This window comes from Coccomyxa subellipsoidea, assembly GCF_000258705.1.
Source record: "Coccomyxa subellipsoidea C-169, whole genome shotgun sequence".
Classification (NCBI taxonomy): Eukaryota; Viridiplantae; Chlorophyta; class Trebouxiophyceae; family Coccomyxaceae; genus Coccomyxa; species Coccomyxa subellipsoidea.
This window is the reverse complement of record NW_005178026.1, coordinates 1,266,906-1,281,416: the sequence shown is the minus strand read 5'-3', so window position 1 is coordinate 1,281,416 and position 14,511 is coordinate 1,266,906. Positions and strand designations below refer to the sequence as shown.

At 53.4% G+C, this 14,511-nt stretch overlaps 3 protein-coding genes across 3 annotated transcripts; 2 read left to right on the top strand and 1 right to left on the bottom strand.

Annotated features, from left to right (window-relative positions):
• Nucleotides 1-557: 557 nt before the first annotated feature.
• COCSUDRAFT_34145 (UBC-like protein) lies at nucleotides 558-2,360 on the bottom strand. The gene is made up of 3 exons (XM_005644496.1): nucleotides 2,244-2,360; nucleotides 1,655-1,783; nucleotides 558-1,039 (listed from the first exon to the last, which is right to left on the bottom strand). The coding sequence occupies exons 1-3, from the start codon at nucleotides 2,268-2,270 to the stop codon at nucleotides 827-829; spliced, it is 369 nt and encodes a 122-aa protein (XP_005644553.1). The 5' UTR covers nucleotides 2,271-2,360; the 3' UTR covers nucleotides 558-826.
• A 2,029-nt stretch (nucleotides 2,361-4,389) lies between these two features.
• On the top strand, nucleotides 4,390-9,249 carry COCSUDRAFT_19010 (hypothetical protein; the record flags this gene model as incomplete). Its single annotated transcript, XM_005644495.1, has 9 exons — nucleotides 4,390-4,623; nucleotides 5,147-5,307; nucleotides 5,773-5,985; nucleotides 6,350-6,468; nucleotides 6,859-7,000; nucleotides 7,407-7,581; nucleotides 8,043-8,177; nucleotides 8,600-8,736; nucleotides 9,135-9,249. The coding sequence occupies 9 exons, from the start codon at nucleotides 4,390-4,392 to the stop codon at nucleotides 9,247-9,249; spliced, it is 1,431 nt and encodes a 476-aa protein (XP_005644552.1).
• A 1,652-nt stretch (nucleotides 9,250-10,901) lies between these two features.
• On the top strand, nucleotides 10,902-14,300 carry COCSUDRAFT_58240 (hypothetical protein; the record flags this gene model as incomplete). Its single annotated transcript, XM_005644494.1, has 6 exons — nucleotides 10,902-11,084; nucleotides 11,236-11,436; nucleotides 11,777-11,830; nucleotides 13,318-13,497; nucleotides 13,661-13,679; nucleotides 14,287-14,300. The coding sequence occupies 6 exons, from the start codon at nucleotides 10,902-10,904 to the stop codon at nucleotides 14,298-14,300; spliced, it is 651 nt and encodes a 216-aa protein (XP_005644551.1).
• Nucleotides 14,301-14,511: the final 211 nt, after the last annotated feature.

The window sequence follows — 14,511 nt, the reverse complement described above, 5'->3', positions numbered from 1 at the left end:
TAAAGTCGGCTGTCACAGCAGAGATGCTGCAGAGCCTGCTGTCCAGCCACTGTGCGCTTTCCACCCAGCCATTTGCAGCTGTTCTGCACAGTGCCACTTTACAGCACAACTGTAGCACAGGATGGGGTGGCCATCAAAAAAAATACTCTCAGACGGTCCCAGTAGCAAAAAGCACATGCAGATATAATCTTACGCTAACCCCGAGTGCTTCAGCAAATTGCCTTTGCAGAAGGCTCTTAAATGGACAAGGTAAACGGTGCAACGTTACAGATGAGCAGAACCGCTCCATCTGGCAACGTGCAGCCAGAGTAGCAGCCTGAGCTCATGTTACAAAACCTGGCGAGCCTGCATGTGCCAGGAGTGCCACTGCTCTTAGCTTACAGGACGCATCCTTCCCCGCAGCATGCTCAGTCCTGGTAGGCTACCTGCTTTGAAAGCGCCTTGGTGAAATAGGACACATTTGAATTCCAGCTATCTGCAGCAGCGCTTGAGCAAGCAACCTGCCTCCTTCGGCGCAGCTTGCTCAACTCTGGTACAGCGCACGCTGCTCAATCCCTCCAACGCATTTGCTTTACTAAGACCGCACGTGCCACTGCTGGCCGCCTACTTTGACGCGGCCAGTACCCCTAGTTGTCATGACCTCTCTGGTGCACTGACCCAGTGCAGCCATGCGTGACCTCACTAGGGTGACCTCACTAGGGTGCTTCATCTTGGAACCTTCATGGGTCCACTAAATCAGCCTCAGCCGGCCGCCTGCTTTCAGAATTGGCGCGGCATGCCAGAACCCTTAGTCATCACTACGTCTCAGTTTTACTGACCCGGCCGCCTATTTTGGCGCGGCGTGCTCATGCGTGTACATGCGCGCGAGCGCGTTGTACCCGCGCACGTCGCCCGCGCGCAGCAGGTTCCCCGCGTCGCAGTTGAGCGGCGAGTCCGGGGCGGCATCGCTCATGAGCGCGACTATGGCCTGGCACGTCGACTGCAGCGTCCAGGCCGGGCTCCATGCGTTCTTCAGGATGTCCAGGCAGATCTCGCCCGTCTGCGCGCATGTGCCGGCAACCCGTGAGCATGTGCGCGCTTTTCTGCTCCTCAAGATAATTGAATGCTGATGAGGTTATTGACACTGATGTCCGCTATCTACAGTCTGAGGTGCACAGCAGGACCCCTGGACTGTAAAACCCCATACAGGTGGCGTGGTTCCTCTGACTGGCGAGACACGTTGAAGTGCACTCGGTAAATCGCCTCCCATTGTCAGTGGTCCAGTGGCCAGCTGCTTTCATACAGGTGTTGCTGTGCCGCGCAGATGATACCAGAAGCCTGTTCTCACCACGACAGCATGTGGGCGCCCTCTCAAGCAGCATGCAGCTGCGCTAAGGCCCTGTTTGGCACTCCCGCTGAAATCTAGGTGTTGTCGTCCGGTATGTTTCAGCTGTGTGGTATGTCGGTGCACCGGTGACAGAGTTTGCCTGTTTGGCAAGACCCACTGAAGACCAGAGGAAATCTACTGGCCTCCCACCTAAATTTTGCTGCTTCAGCTCTGTGGCCTGGCTGTTTTCTTACGGGTGGTGCTGCATCTTGCCACTGCCAAAAGCTTCTTTCTTTGAAGAACAAAACATTTGGAGGCATGCCTGTGTGCAGGGAGATGGTGGATCACCTTGAAGTGCACATTGGGGTGGAAGATTTTGGTGTGATACTGCACGGCTGGTGGGACCAGGGGATACTGGTCAGGCACCCTTATGTCCAGCTGGAACACTCCCCCTTGGTAAGGAGTGCCGTCCGGGCCCTGCACACAGTCATCCAACTGTCACATCACCTTTTGCAACTGGTGCTCCCCAAAGGGACACTTGGAAATTACAAGTCCATGGAAATCAGACATTCAAGCAAGAACTGGCTACAGTACTGACTCTCTTCATAAGTAAAATTGTGCTCTGCAGGGCTTTCCTGCATGATCTGCTATCTGCCTGGTGAAAGATGGAACTGCTGACTTGGACTCAGGGCCATTTGAGCTAAGGATATCAAACACTGAAGATTCTCACTTTTATGAAGGCTTTCCACTTGTTTATGTTAGACTCGTCTGGATGCAGCTGTATTTCGTCAGATGGACTTCTTGACAGCTCTTTGAGCTCCTGCGACAATGCAGACAAGCTGAGGTTGCAATGCCTGACAGGGCAACAGACTGTGGACCGATCAGGCATTATATCGTGAGTAATGCTTTGTTTAATTGATCATAAACCAGTGATCACCTTCACGAGCCGCGTTCTCGCGGTCATCCAAGTCACTGAAGGAAAGAGGGGAAGTGCAGGGGACAGCTTGCTGTCAACTGAAGGCGTGTATCGGAGACTTCATGCAACATAGATGCTCTTGCACATCCTTCTGATGCTCAATACATGCTTCACTTGCTGGGAACAGCTCTGTGCGAAACCCTGGTCCTATAAGATCCCCTGATCTAGAATTTCCCCTTGTTCTAGAAAACCATATTATTGCAACAATCTTCATTATATAGGCTTTTGGGTTACAAAAAGAGGTTTTTGAAAGGATTTCGAGCCCTAGATTGTGCGATCATCCGCGATCCAGCTTTATGGATACACCATTCACCCTTGCCCATCGTCCGAGCTGGCACAGCACACAGAGCAGGACGTCGTTGCCCCGTTGAACCATCCCGCTCTTTCTCCTCATGCAACATTGTCGGATTGGCTGTTGTAGAGGATACCCATAGACTGCTGGAGGACAAGCAGCAATGGAACTGACAGCGGGAGCCATCGAGGAAATAAAGAGTGGTGACATCGCGAATGATGCTGTCACTGTGCAGGTACAATTATATTTTGCAATGCTCCCTCAGGCAGTAATCCAACGCGATGTCCAAGAGATGTTTGTGCAAGTGTGAAATTTGCTATTGGGGTTGTGCTCACAGTCTGTTCACTTCAAAATGTATTGTGCCTGCCTGACGTCCCGCTCACCTGCTTCATCCCAATACAACCTCGGATTACTAATCACATAAAGTAACTTTGAAGCAGATGTTATTGATAGCCATCAAGAGAAGCATCCTTGCTGGCTTAACACGCACCAGGGCAACAGGGCTATAGCTGGAGTGTCCGTGCAGACACACCCTTTTGGGCAAGACAAGGAAGAAATACTGATGCGGATGCGTGTTTGACCCCCAGATATCGGGACTGCGACAGGTTCCAGGCAGGAACAGGCACGAGTGCACGCTGAGCGATGGCAAGTCATCTGTGGGGGGCGTGACTGGCCAGGATGTGACCGCCAAGATCATCTCTGGGGAGATCAAGGATGGCAGCATCATAGAGATGACGGACTATGCTTGCAACTTCATCAACCAGGAGCACAAAATCGTCCTTACAGGTGCAGTGCGTCTTTCTTTGTTGCACCCCGTGCCGGCCCATTTTGTCGTCCTGCAAGGAGCAATCTTTTCACATGACATGGGTGCGAAGGCAAGCCTGGCTAGGAGAATGGGGCGCATGGGCACTGTGATGAACCCCGTTCATTCAAAGGGAAGGGGCATTGTCAGTAATCGCATGCTTTTAACCAGGAGACGGAGCCTGCCCAGTCTGCTGCACACTACTCTCCTGCTTTCACAGGCTCCTGTGGCACAATGGATGGCTACAGAGGCTTAAACCTTGCAAGGGACTCAGCAGGGGACTCCTAGTGAACCTTTGCCCCCTGGTGCAGGCTGCACGCCGCTGGGAGAGGCGCCTGCGGCAGTGAAGCAGGAGCCGGCCGGGCCGAGTGGCGAGGCCAAGATCGGCACGCCGGGAGCCGCCAAGGCGCGGCCGGCCGATGTGTCAGCATCTGCTCCCGCCGAGAAGAGCGAGCTGCTGCCCAAGACGCCCGTGGGCCAGATCAGGGGCGCCTTCAAGCAGGAGCAGATGACCCCCGGCCCTACTCCCTCGCCCTTCACGTGAGAACCAACCTGTGTCCACCTGGGTTCTCCAGACCCCCCCTTGTAACCCACTGGACTGTAAGGTGCCACTTTGACCTTCATGTGGTTCCTGCGATTTGAATTGACTGGGCCTAAGACATCTCTAGGAGAGGCAATTCCACAGGGGTGCGCAAAGATCTGCCTGGCTCGGCAATGAGACTTTCAGCCACTTTGAGCTGATACACAAGAGATATGCAGAAGCTTGCAAATTCGATTTTGCTGTGGTTCATGCCTTGCTGCTGCCCCGCATGCTGACAGCATACCCCTTTGTGCTGAGCTACGACCTTTGGAACCTGCTGCGCTGGTGTGGAAGGCACGCTGCGGGTGCAGCAGGAATGCAAAATAGAGGAATACCTACTGAGGGCCGATTGTTGCTGCGAGTGCACCTGCAGGTCACACCTGTCTTCCAAGCCCGGGGATCACCACAGTGGCCAAGCAATGGGGGCGGAGTCATGGCATCAAGGAGTTCTGGACCTGGAGTGACGTTGGAGGACTGGCATTCATGCAGGGTGCGGGCGTCTGGCGGGGGCGCGTCTAGGGTGGCGTGCCAGCCCATCCACGCGCTCAACCCGTACAGCAACGACTGGACCATCCGCGCAAAGCTGGTCTCCAAGGCGCCCCTGCGCCACTTCGACAAGGCCGGCCAGCAGCAGGCCGTCTTCGGTGTCGAGGTCGTCGACGACCAGGTGCGCTTAGTACCTTGTATGTGCAACACAGATCATAGATGACACGTCAGCTGCTCTGGCATTGTGCTGACAGGGCACAAGTCCAGCAGTCCACCCAGCTAGGGGTGCATTCGCTAGGGGTGCCCATTATCCGCAGCGACACATGGCCGCCAGCGTGGCTCTGTCATGCCAGCGGTCACATCCCTGCAGAATGTGAATATTCCCCAGAGACTTGGCTGCTCGTTTTCCCAAACATGTCCTCAGATGTCGACAGGTGACCGTGGATGCATGTGCTCAGCTGTCAGCTGGTGCCAGTGGAAGCAAGGGGTGTGAGTCCAGCCCTCATGCATCTTAAGCTTGTTGTGGAGCGTTGAATGAAGTGAATTGCAGATCTGGTTTCTGCGATGATCTGCACCAGGACACAGAGCTCAATGAGCATGCGGACATGGACGGTCGATGCCTTTAAAACAGTGCCCTGTGGGAAACACTTTAGGGAACTGCAAGCAGCTGGGCGGTCATTGAGGGGTGTGAAGTGCCCGCGCAGGGGACGACAATAGAGATAACGCTGTGGCGGGGCCTGGCGGAGAAGTTCTACGACCACCTGGAGGAGGGGCGCGTTTATATCTTCCGCCGCGGCCAAGTCAAGCTGGCCAACAAGAACTACAAGACCGTGCGCAACGACTACACCATCCACATGGACAACGGGTGTGCCTCCGCAGGGCCTGCCGTAAAGATTTTGAGAGGAGTGACCGAGCCAGGTCTTTTTAAATGTCAGCTGGCTGCTTGCATGTTTGTCCGTCAACAGTAACTGTTAATGGATAAAGGTTCCGTGCACGTCCACAACTGCTGCTCCTGTGTTCGGCAGGCTGTCATTTCTTTTACGCTTTTTGTCCAGACCCTGCAGAAGGGAAGCACGCATCTGTCATGCCTACGTCTGCATTATTTGAGCAGGAATGCAGACGTGGGCACGCAAGGCTTGTCATGACACGGAATGCACTGTGCCCTGGGCATGAGGGGATACCTGGAGGGCCCGCCCTTGTAGCCATGCATGCGCGTCATTTCAAGGAGGATACACTTACTCTTGATTTGATTCGATTCGATGGCGTTTTGGCAAAGGTGCCTTCTGCTATCTGGATCATCGTTCATCACCTCATGCTGCGGCGGCCGCAGGTCGGAGATCGAGCAGTGCGAGGACAGCGACGTGTCCAAAATGACGGCCAAGCTCAAGTTTGTGGATTTTGAGCGCCTGCCCATGTACGCCGGCAAGAAGACCCTCGTGGATGTTCTGGGCATCGCGACCGCCGTCGGCCCGCTCGGCAGCGTCAAGCGCAGCCGCGACGGCACCGAACTGGCCCGCCGCGACGTCACCCTCGTGGACCAGGGGTGAGGGATAATTCATGAACGCATGCTGACATCATATTGTATCTGTGTGATGTCACGCCATGAGCCGAGCATATCGTGAACTGGAGTGGCATTTGTTGTGTATTAGCATGGACCGAAGCTGCATTGAGCTGGTGCCTTCTTCCTGTCCCTGCCGTCTGCGTGAATTAATTGGCTGTCTACACTCCTCTGGGCCCTTGTTCATGCATGCGCTTCTTGGGTTGATTGATCTTCTTACTGCGCACAAAAATAGGGCATGCGGTTCCTGGTGTCGAGGTTGCAGGGCCCCCAAACGGGCGCAGCACAGGTTGCATGTGAGCCTCTGCAGTGTGCTTTATATGTTGTCACTACGTTGTAACGCCTGCAGGGCGAAGACGGTGGTGGTGACGCTGTGGGGGAGCACGGCGGAGGAAGTTGGCGCGCAGCTGGAGCAGCAGCCGGACGCACTCATCTCCATCAGCTCCTGCCGGGTCACCGACTTCAATGGTGCGCGGCCCTCTCTTCCCTGACAAGCACTGCACCTCCCTTCTACATCGACTTCCTCCCACTGCCGTTTGAGCCTTCTGCCTTCTCCTGCAAATACCAGTATTATGGTCCATGCAGCGTGCATGCCTCTGCCATAGCTTGTGCTGGCTGCCCAGCTTTATGATCTTATTGGTCAGTCCGTGCTGCTGCACTGCTGCACGTCGCTCGGCCATGGGAGCACTGAACGTGCCAGCATGAAAACCATGGTGCCTGGTTAAATGCACATGATCAGGCAAGGGACCACCGGATATACTGAGTCTGACTGTCTCCAGCAGGGGGACTACAGTACCGGTGGTATGGGACTGCAATTGATAAGAATTCATCTTGAAATTTGGAAGTGCATGCGCGCAGGGGTGTCGCTGTCGACGGTGACGCGGAGTGGGGTGAGCGTGGAGCCGGAGGGCGAGCGTGCTGACGCGCTGCGGCGCTGGTGGGAGTCAGACGGCCGCACCGCGCCCACGCAGCACCTCGGAGAGGGCCTCGCCTCCGCCAAGTGCGCGCCCCTCGGGAATCGCAGCCCTGTCTAGCATGGCAGGGGGGATTTGCCTGCCGTTCTGATCAGCAGAGATCCAAGCTGAGGATGCATCATCAACTGGATGCAAATACAATCCATCTGGTTCTTGCCATTTGTGGAAAATTGCGGTTGGCATGCATCTTGTCATGCGGGTAGCATTCTTTCTGTTGGATCACATTTTACCTTGGGTGCTACACAATCATCTTTCTGGCAAGCATGGCATAGCATATTACTCGGTAAGGCACACAGTGTACATATCGCCCCCTGTTGCAGCCTGAGCAATAGCAGCACACACCAACAATATTGGAGGACGTACATGACATCCTCAGACCAACCACCAAGAATCATGGGATATTAACAATGAAATTCTTTGTGGCTGTGGCAGGCGCGCGTCAGGCGGCGCTGCGGAGCTGCAGACGTTTGCGCAGCTGCGGGTGGGGAAGGAGGAGCTGCCACCCGCGGACGCCAAGCCACAGTACCACACAGTCATCGCGACCGTGGCCAACATCGACTCCCAGCAATCCCTCTACTACGAGGCCTGCCCCGACAACAACCGCAAGGTGGGTGGGCCTGAACTGCTGCAATCCACCCTGACAATTGACAGCGACTCACTAAGTGCTCGCTGTCATTCAACAGGACGGTTGTGAGCCTGCAACTTCCTGGCACGACATAATGTGGCACAGGGTGGGCGGGTGCCCGCGGCTATGTCTGGCCGGGCGCCTTCCTTGGTGCTGGACAATCTTTCAGGCATGGGGAATGCTTTTGTTGTGGCGGTGCAGCAGCATCTCAGGGCAGATCAGAGCAGGAAGCGTATTCACCTGCCAGGGAAAGTCATTACGCAGCACAAATAGCGTGATTGAGCATGTGTGGGCCAGGTGGCCTCAGCCGCCTCAGAGCACCTGTCCAGTCAGGCGTCAGCCTTCATCAGTGCTGCAGAACACATACACACATTCCAGCAGGATGAGTAACTTCAGCCGTGTTTAGGGTTGTTTTGAGTGTGGGTGGGGCTGCTGTGTGGCAGGTGGTGAAGCAGGGAGAGGGGTGGTTCTGCGAGTACGACCAGCAGACCTACATGGCCATGGTGCGGCGCTACGTGATGCTGGCCAATTGCGTGGACGCCTCAGGGGACTGCCTCCTCTCCGTCTTCAACGAACAGGTGGGGGCTTCTGTGCTGCCCTACACCTTTTCGCACCTGTCTGCGCTCTCGCGCCAGCAACAATGTTTCTTCTACACCAAATTTTAGCCATGCTGGACCAAGGCAGAACTGCCTTCACCTTGTGCTAGGGTGAGGCCAAGTCCCGCCAACAGCAAGCACATGCGGTGCCTATCAAGGAGCACTATATGTGGCGCCATATGGTCTACATATTCTCACAAGCCTGCCTCATTCAATTCAATCTTCTGCAGGACTGAATTAGGGCAATCGTTGAGGGAAGAAGCTCAGCGTGAACAACATCTGTGCCACTGCGGCGTCTGCTGAGGAGCTCCTTTCATGTCCTTCCATGTGCCCTGCATGCTTCCTGATGATCCGGTAAGCAAACTTGGGCCGCTAAAGACTGGATGCCTGATTGTACACCACAGGCTGAGGCGTTGCTGGGCATAAGTGCGGATGAAATAGCGACACTCAAAGAGGACGAGACCAACCCGGGCCCCTACGAGGCAGTCCTAAAGCGCGCCCAGTGGTCCGAATGGGTCCTGCGAGTGCAGTCCCGCACCCAGTGAGCCCCTGACCTCATTGCCTAATTTCATACCCCCTGGACCCTCAAATTCAGGATCCCAGGCTGACCTGACACCAACCGTCTGGAAGAGACAGGTCTGTAAAAAGTTAAGGCTTCATCTATGGTATGAGCAAGTCAACTTGTGTAAGTTAGGCAATGGGCGATAATCTGTAGATTGCTCCAGAGCTGGCCTACACACCAGGAACCGACAGACCGACTCATGTGAGAAATCAATTCCAGTGGGAGTGTGAGGGGCAGTCCGTTGGTCAATTACAGGCAGCTAAAGGCTGTTCCGGTGGGTGAACCTGATGCTGATCCTGATTTTGTTTCTCAGAGACAGTGCCCAGCAGTAAGAATACCCAGGAATGCTCAGGGAGGTTGTGTGCGGATGTGCGCAGGGAGTACAATGGGGAGCTGCGGCAGAGGCTGAGCGTGGCCTCGCTCAAGCCGGTCAGCTACGTGGAGGAGAGCCGCCGCATGGTCCAAGCCCTTGACCGCCTCAGGGCCGCCTGACTTGGCGCATGCTGACGATTAGTCACTGCGGGAAGCTCGCCTGATTTGGCGCGTCTGGATCTTGCCTGATCCGGCGCGCCCATCGGGTCGCCTGATCTCGCACAATGGGGAGTGTAAGAGTGACCTTGAAGATGAAATCTCGCGTGCAGGAAGTACTGCATGGTATCCTTCCACAGATGTAGCCTGAGCTGGCGCTATTTAGCGTCATTCCCAGAATTGGCACGCTGGACAATACACAAAAATTGTGCTTCTGGCTAAAGCTGCATCATTTGCTGTTGAGCATTTCCAGTGGCTGCCTGACTGGAGAGCTCTGGCCTGCGGGAAGCATTGCTTCTTGCTGCTTCTCGCTGCGCAAAAAAATGCCTGCTCTAGTGAATAAGACGGTAATTTCCGGAATAAGAGCTTACCAACTAACGCGCTTGTGAAATAGGGGTGTCCTATTGAGCAGAGTCCGTCAGCACAAACCTGCAGGCCAGCTGTGCAGTTGGCAGCACGGTCATGTCTTAGGTCCGTATCATAAAATTAGTGCTCAATCCAGCCTTAAGGCAAGAAGATACAGATGTGTGAGTGCGAAGGTGTGTCTTTGTTGCTGCAATGATTGCATAAGCAAGTTGCTCCCCGTGGCCACAGCGTAAATATGCAATTTATTGGTGACTGAAACTAAGCCAATTCCAAGCCAGGCATTCTCTGGTGCATCTCTGGCATGCTGCAGGAACAGGGCTCACCTGAATCCAGGATTCAGAGGGATAAAACTGCCCAAAGCTCTCTAAAATTGCTTCCTGAAGTCAAGAAGCCATGAGGCAGGTGCTTGGGACGTGTCCTTTGGCAAACCTTGTTTTGCGGATACGCCTGCTTGGGATAAATGTCTCCAGTCTCTTCTCTCACTAGATCGGTCGATACACCAGGCTGTTGGTACTGCTGTGGAAAGCTCTGACACATTGAATAGATCGCCCAATTATATACGGGCACCTTGCACGTCGTCACAGAATAACCTTGGAACCCACGAAATTATTGAGGCTGGCACAACTTCTGCGTAAATTCACTCTGGTGTAGGTAGCCAATTGAAGTTATCTCAAAAGTCCTAAAGCTTGATGACTAGCATGAATGTTTGCCGACCTTGGAAAGTCGAAGGATGTAGGCGGATGGACGGAAGCAGGAACAAGGTTACCCCACCAAGCTATCAAAATCTCTTATAGGGAAAACTGTTGAACCATACTTCGATGTCTTGTTGATTACCTCCTGGTCCTGAGGAAAGTATGGCTCCAGGGCCTCGGGAGGAGCAGGGATGCGCCGTTTCAGGGACGGCCTCCACTAGTATTGTCGAAATCTCGACCGCACACGGCAAGGCTGAGAAGCTGGTGCCAAAGTACTGTCAACGAACCAGAGCCGACCGGTCCGACGAAGGATTCTCAAGTTAGACATCTGTGATAAAACTCACCCGCTGGCAGCTGCCGAAGGTCGTGTTGCTTCCTTCGAAAACACCTTTGCAACTCCGTTGAGCCGCACTGAATTTTAACAGCACACCACTGCTTTTCTCTTCAATGAGCCTCTCCTCAATTTGCCAAGACGTCTGGGATGAGCTGCAGACGCAGGATGCCAGCGTCTTGTTCAGCCAGCCTTCTTTGGACGGTCAGCGTGAAGCAGCATTTGAAATGGTCGAGACAAGCAACCTGCGCGGTGCAGAAAAGCTCCTGAGGCGCATCTGGGCAGCCTGTGAGCGCATGCAGCCGCCAGACGATGTCATGCGCGCAAGAGTGCTGCACGATTTTGCAGCTGTGCTGTGCAGCCTGCAGAGAGGCTACGAGGCAGAACAGCTGTGCAGGGCAGCTCTGCTGGTGAGATCAGCAGACCTCCACTGTTCGTCAGCTTCATGAACTTCAAATAATACCTGTCACAATCAAACATATTCTGGGTTGGCATCGTCTTCTCGAGCCTTGAAGATCTGAGATCTCCAGATAGTCATGCCCACTGAGTGCCGCCCCGCAGGATTTTGAAGCAAGTGACACACCAGCGAGGAGCGTGGCGGCTGCGATCTATAAACAGATCCTGGCTGAAGCAATACTGGCGCCTCGTTTTCGGCAGATGCGGCCGCAGGATGCTGCAGAAGCAGAGCAGCTGCTAAGGGAGGCGCTAGCAGAATCTCAGCAAGAGCCAACCTTAGAGCCCAGCACCGTCGCAGAGATACATGTGAGACGTGACTCTTCTTACTTTGCCCATTGTTATGTCCTGCCGACCAAATTGGGGTTATTTAGATGTAGCCTGCTAATACTCATATTGAGCAATAGGAACCCTGGCTGGGGAGCTTCAAACAACATAACTCTCACAGATCCCTTAAGGAAATAGAGCGATGTAAGTGTCTGGTCAGTGTAAATGTCATCAACTTACAATTAGTGCATTGCGATTTTGCGCAACTCTAGCTGGGCATCAAGAGAGCTTGTCTGTAGATCTGTCCATTGATCACTGACATACTGTGACTCCAGAGCATTTGACGTCTACTTTTTGCATTGAATGTGATATTGTGATGCAGGCGGGGCTCTCACGCTCGCTGGGCAAGCAGGACAAGACCTCCGAGGCCCTGCAGGTCTGGGCCAGCAATTTTTGTTGCTTCAACATCAAGGAATTTGTTGCATGCAGAGTCTATAACGTCGTGGCATACACATGGATGTTGTCAATCACGTGTACATAGCAGTAAAGAGGGACAAGCGGCCTCCGCGCAGGCTCTGGGGCACTGCAGCACGTAGCATGATGATGTTTAAATTTGAATTCTGAGTGTATTCTGCGTACCTTGCAGGTCCTTGAGGGCGTATGTGAACAACTGAAAAGTGCACCAGAGAATTGGGGAGCGTTGTATTCCTGCTGGATGGAGATGGCCAGCATTCTCTTTCACTCGGACAGAAATGATGATTGCATACAGGTGAAGCTGTGTACCATACACACATTAATTCCTATGACAACAACAACGTGTAGAAGTTGCTTCTTAGCCCCATGCTCAACTGTCAAGACAAATCTTCAAGTTGCGTTCCCCTTTGAATCCACATGCCGTGCATGCGCTGCTATTGCTCAAGGCTCATTAAACACTAGTGCTGCACCTGTCTTACGCACTTACACTACAATCAAGCATCCCTCGACGATGTGCGCTGTTTGAGGCTTTCAAAAGGTTGATTGTGTCCAGGTGCTATTGGACGCCATTCCATGTGCTGCCGATGAAGCCAAGGCTTCAACCACAACCCTGGTGGTACAGCAGAAAGCCAAAGACAGCTTGGCTCACGCTCACACCCGGCTTGGACAGGCTTTGCAAAGAAGCGATACACGGCAAGCCCACTCCTGCATGCAAAATAGCTAAACACCGTTGAAAGTCTGTTACAGATTATGATCATGTACGATTTGGCTTTGATATCAATAAGAATTTGGCCCCGGCTGGCGGGGGGCCGTACGAATACTGAGCACCGAGCCCACGGTTGATTGGGTCTTGCTTGGGTCTGGCGACCCCATCAAGGGGTAGGGTATTGGCAGCCTTTACATGCAGCTTGTCTGCAGACGCACCCTGCCTTGTAATGATAATAATATCAAGGTGTGGCTGAGCAGGGAAGCGGAGGCCGAAGAGCATTACATTTTGCACTGAAGACATGGGAGGAGGTTCCCCACCCTGCACTGCCCATGTTGGCGTGGGAAGCAAAAGTTGACCTCTTGTATGACCTCTACAGACAGGTAAATCTCTCTAAGACCTCATGGTACTCATGGTAACCAGTCTCAGGAATTCCCCTTGGGAAGTTGGTTTATGCTTCCTTGTTCTGGAACAGGTTTCTGGTCCGCCCAGAATCATCTGCAAAATATCTAATCAGAATTCCTGGGCAGATCGGAAATTTCTGGGATTGCCTGGAGGCTTTGGAAAGTGCTGTCTGAGCAGCCCTGAAATTCTGTTGGAGGTAGTGTCAGACACTGATGGTAGTTTATTCAGGGTCCTTCAAGGCCTGGCAACAAGTTGTGGAGAGCCTACTTCTTTGCAGCTTTCAGTGCATTCTCTTCTGTGCTACCAAGCACCGAGTGGTGTACTGTGCTTGTGTGCAGGGCCGAAAAGAGGAGGTGATTGCAACAGAGCTGGTCAGGGACTTGCGCGATGGCATTGTGGCTGGCTGCAGCAGCTACAACGCCGAGAAAGTTCGGATGTTGGTTATAGAGTGTTTCCAGGACCTGCGCATCGCCCAAGAGGCCGTCGAGATGTGCCAGCTTGCAGCACAGCAGCTACTGGTCGGGCACCTGCTATCACGCCTGCAATGGAGCACCCCCAATAGCTTATCTTTGCAGATCTTTGGGAGCCAATTTTTTCATGTTTTTGCACAAATGGTTGAAGTTAACAACGTTGCCACATCATGGTGTTGTGGAAGATCCCATTTTGGGGGTGCGGGTGCAGGATGCTTTGGCGACGGACGGTATGGAGCTCCTTTTCTGGAACTCAATTCAATACTGCATTGTCAATCATCAGCTTGCGCATATCACGACATGTCAATGCGCACATGAGGAGGCCATAGCACACGCGCGCAGAGGCCTCACAGTCTTGGACGATGCGAGAGTGCTGCAAGCCTTGACACAGGCAGAGAATGCGTGGGCATATCACGCCATTGGTGAGTCCTACCAAGAAATGGGGTGGGCACTTAAAGAGGCTGAGAGGGAGGAGGATCTGCCGATGCTTACAAGCAGGCCGTGGAACTTTTCTATAAAGCTGGGGACACAGATTGGGAACTGCTGTTGGATTGTCTGCGGAACCGGGCAGATGCGCTTGCAGATAATGAAAACAGGTGCGCAAATGTTGCGCAGACATAAATCTTCAGATTTTATCTGTCATGGGATGAGCAAAGCGCATCTTAGACATGATCATGAATCAAGGGTGTGCAATACCTGAGGACAGCACTGACTCTTCATTACTTTTATTACACGTGTTCCAGTCCTTAAGGACTAGGTACGTCAAGCACTGACTTAGAAGCAAATGATCGCTCGATGAGGAATTTTATGATGCCCCGGGCAGTGGGCCCTGGTCAGAGCTGGCGGCATAAGCATGCATGAGCGCCAAGGAAGCCTCGCATCAGCAAATGCATTTCAATCCCCAAGATTCTTATCATCCTCCTACAAGGGTTCTCATGAGATAAATTATTATACTTCAAAATTTGACTTTGGTGTGGGCATGATCACAGGTTGGAAGAGGCAGAGGAGGCTCTTTACAATGGACTGAACTTGTTTCGGGAAGGACTAGTACCAGCGCCCATC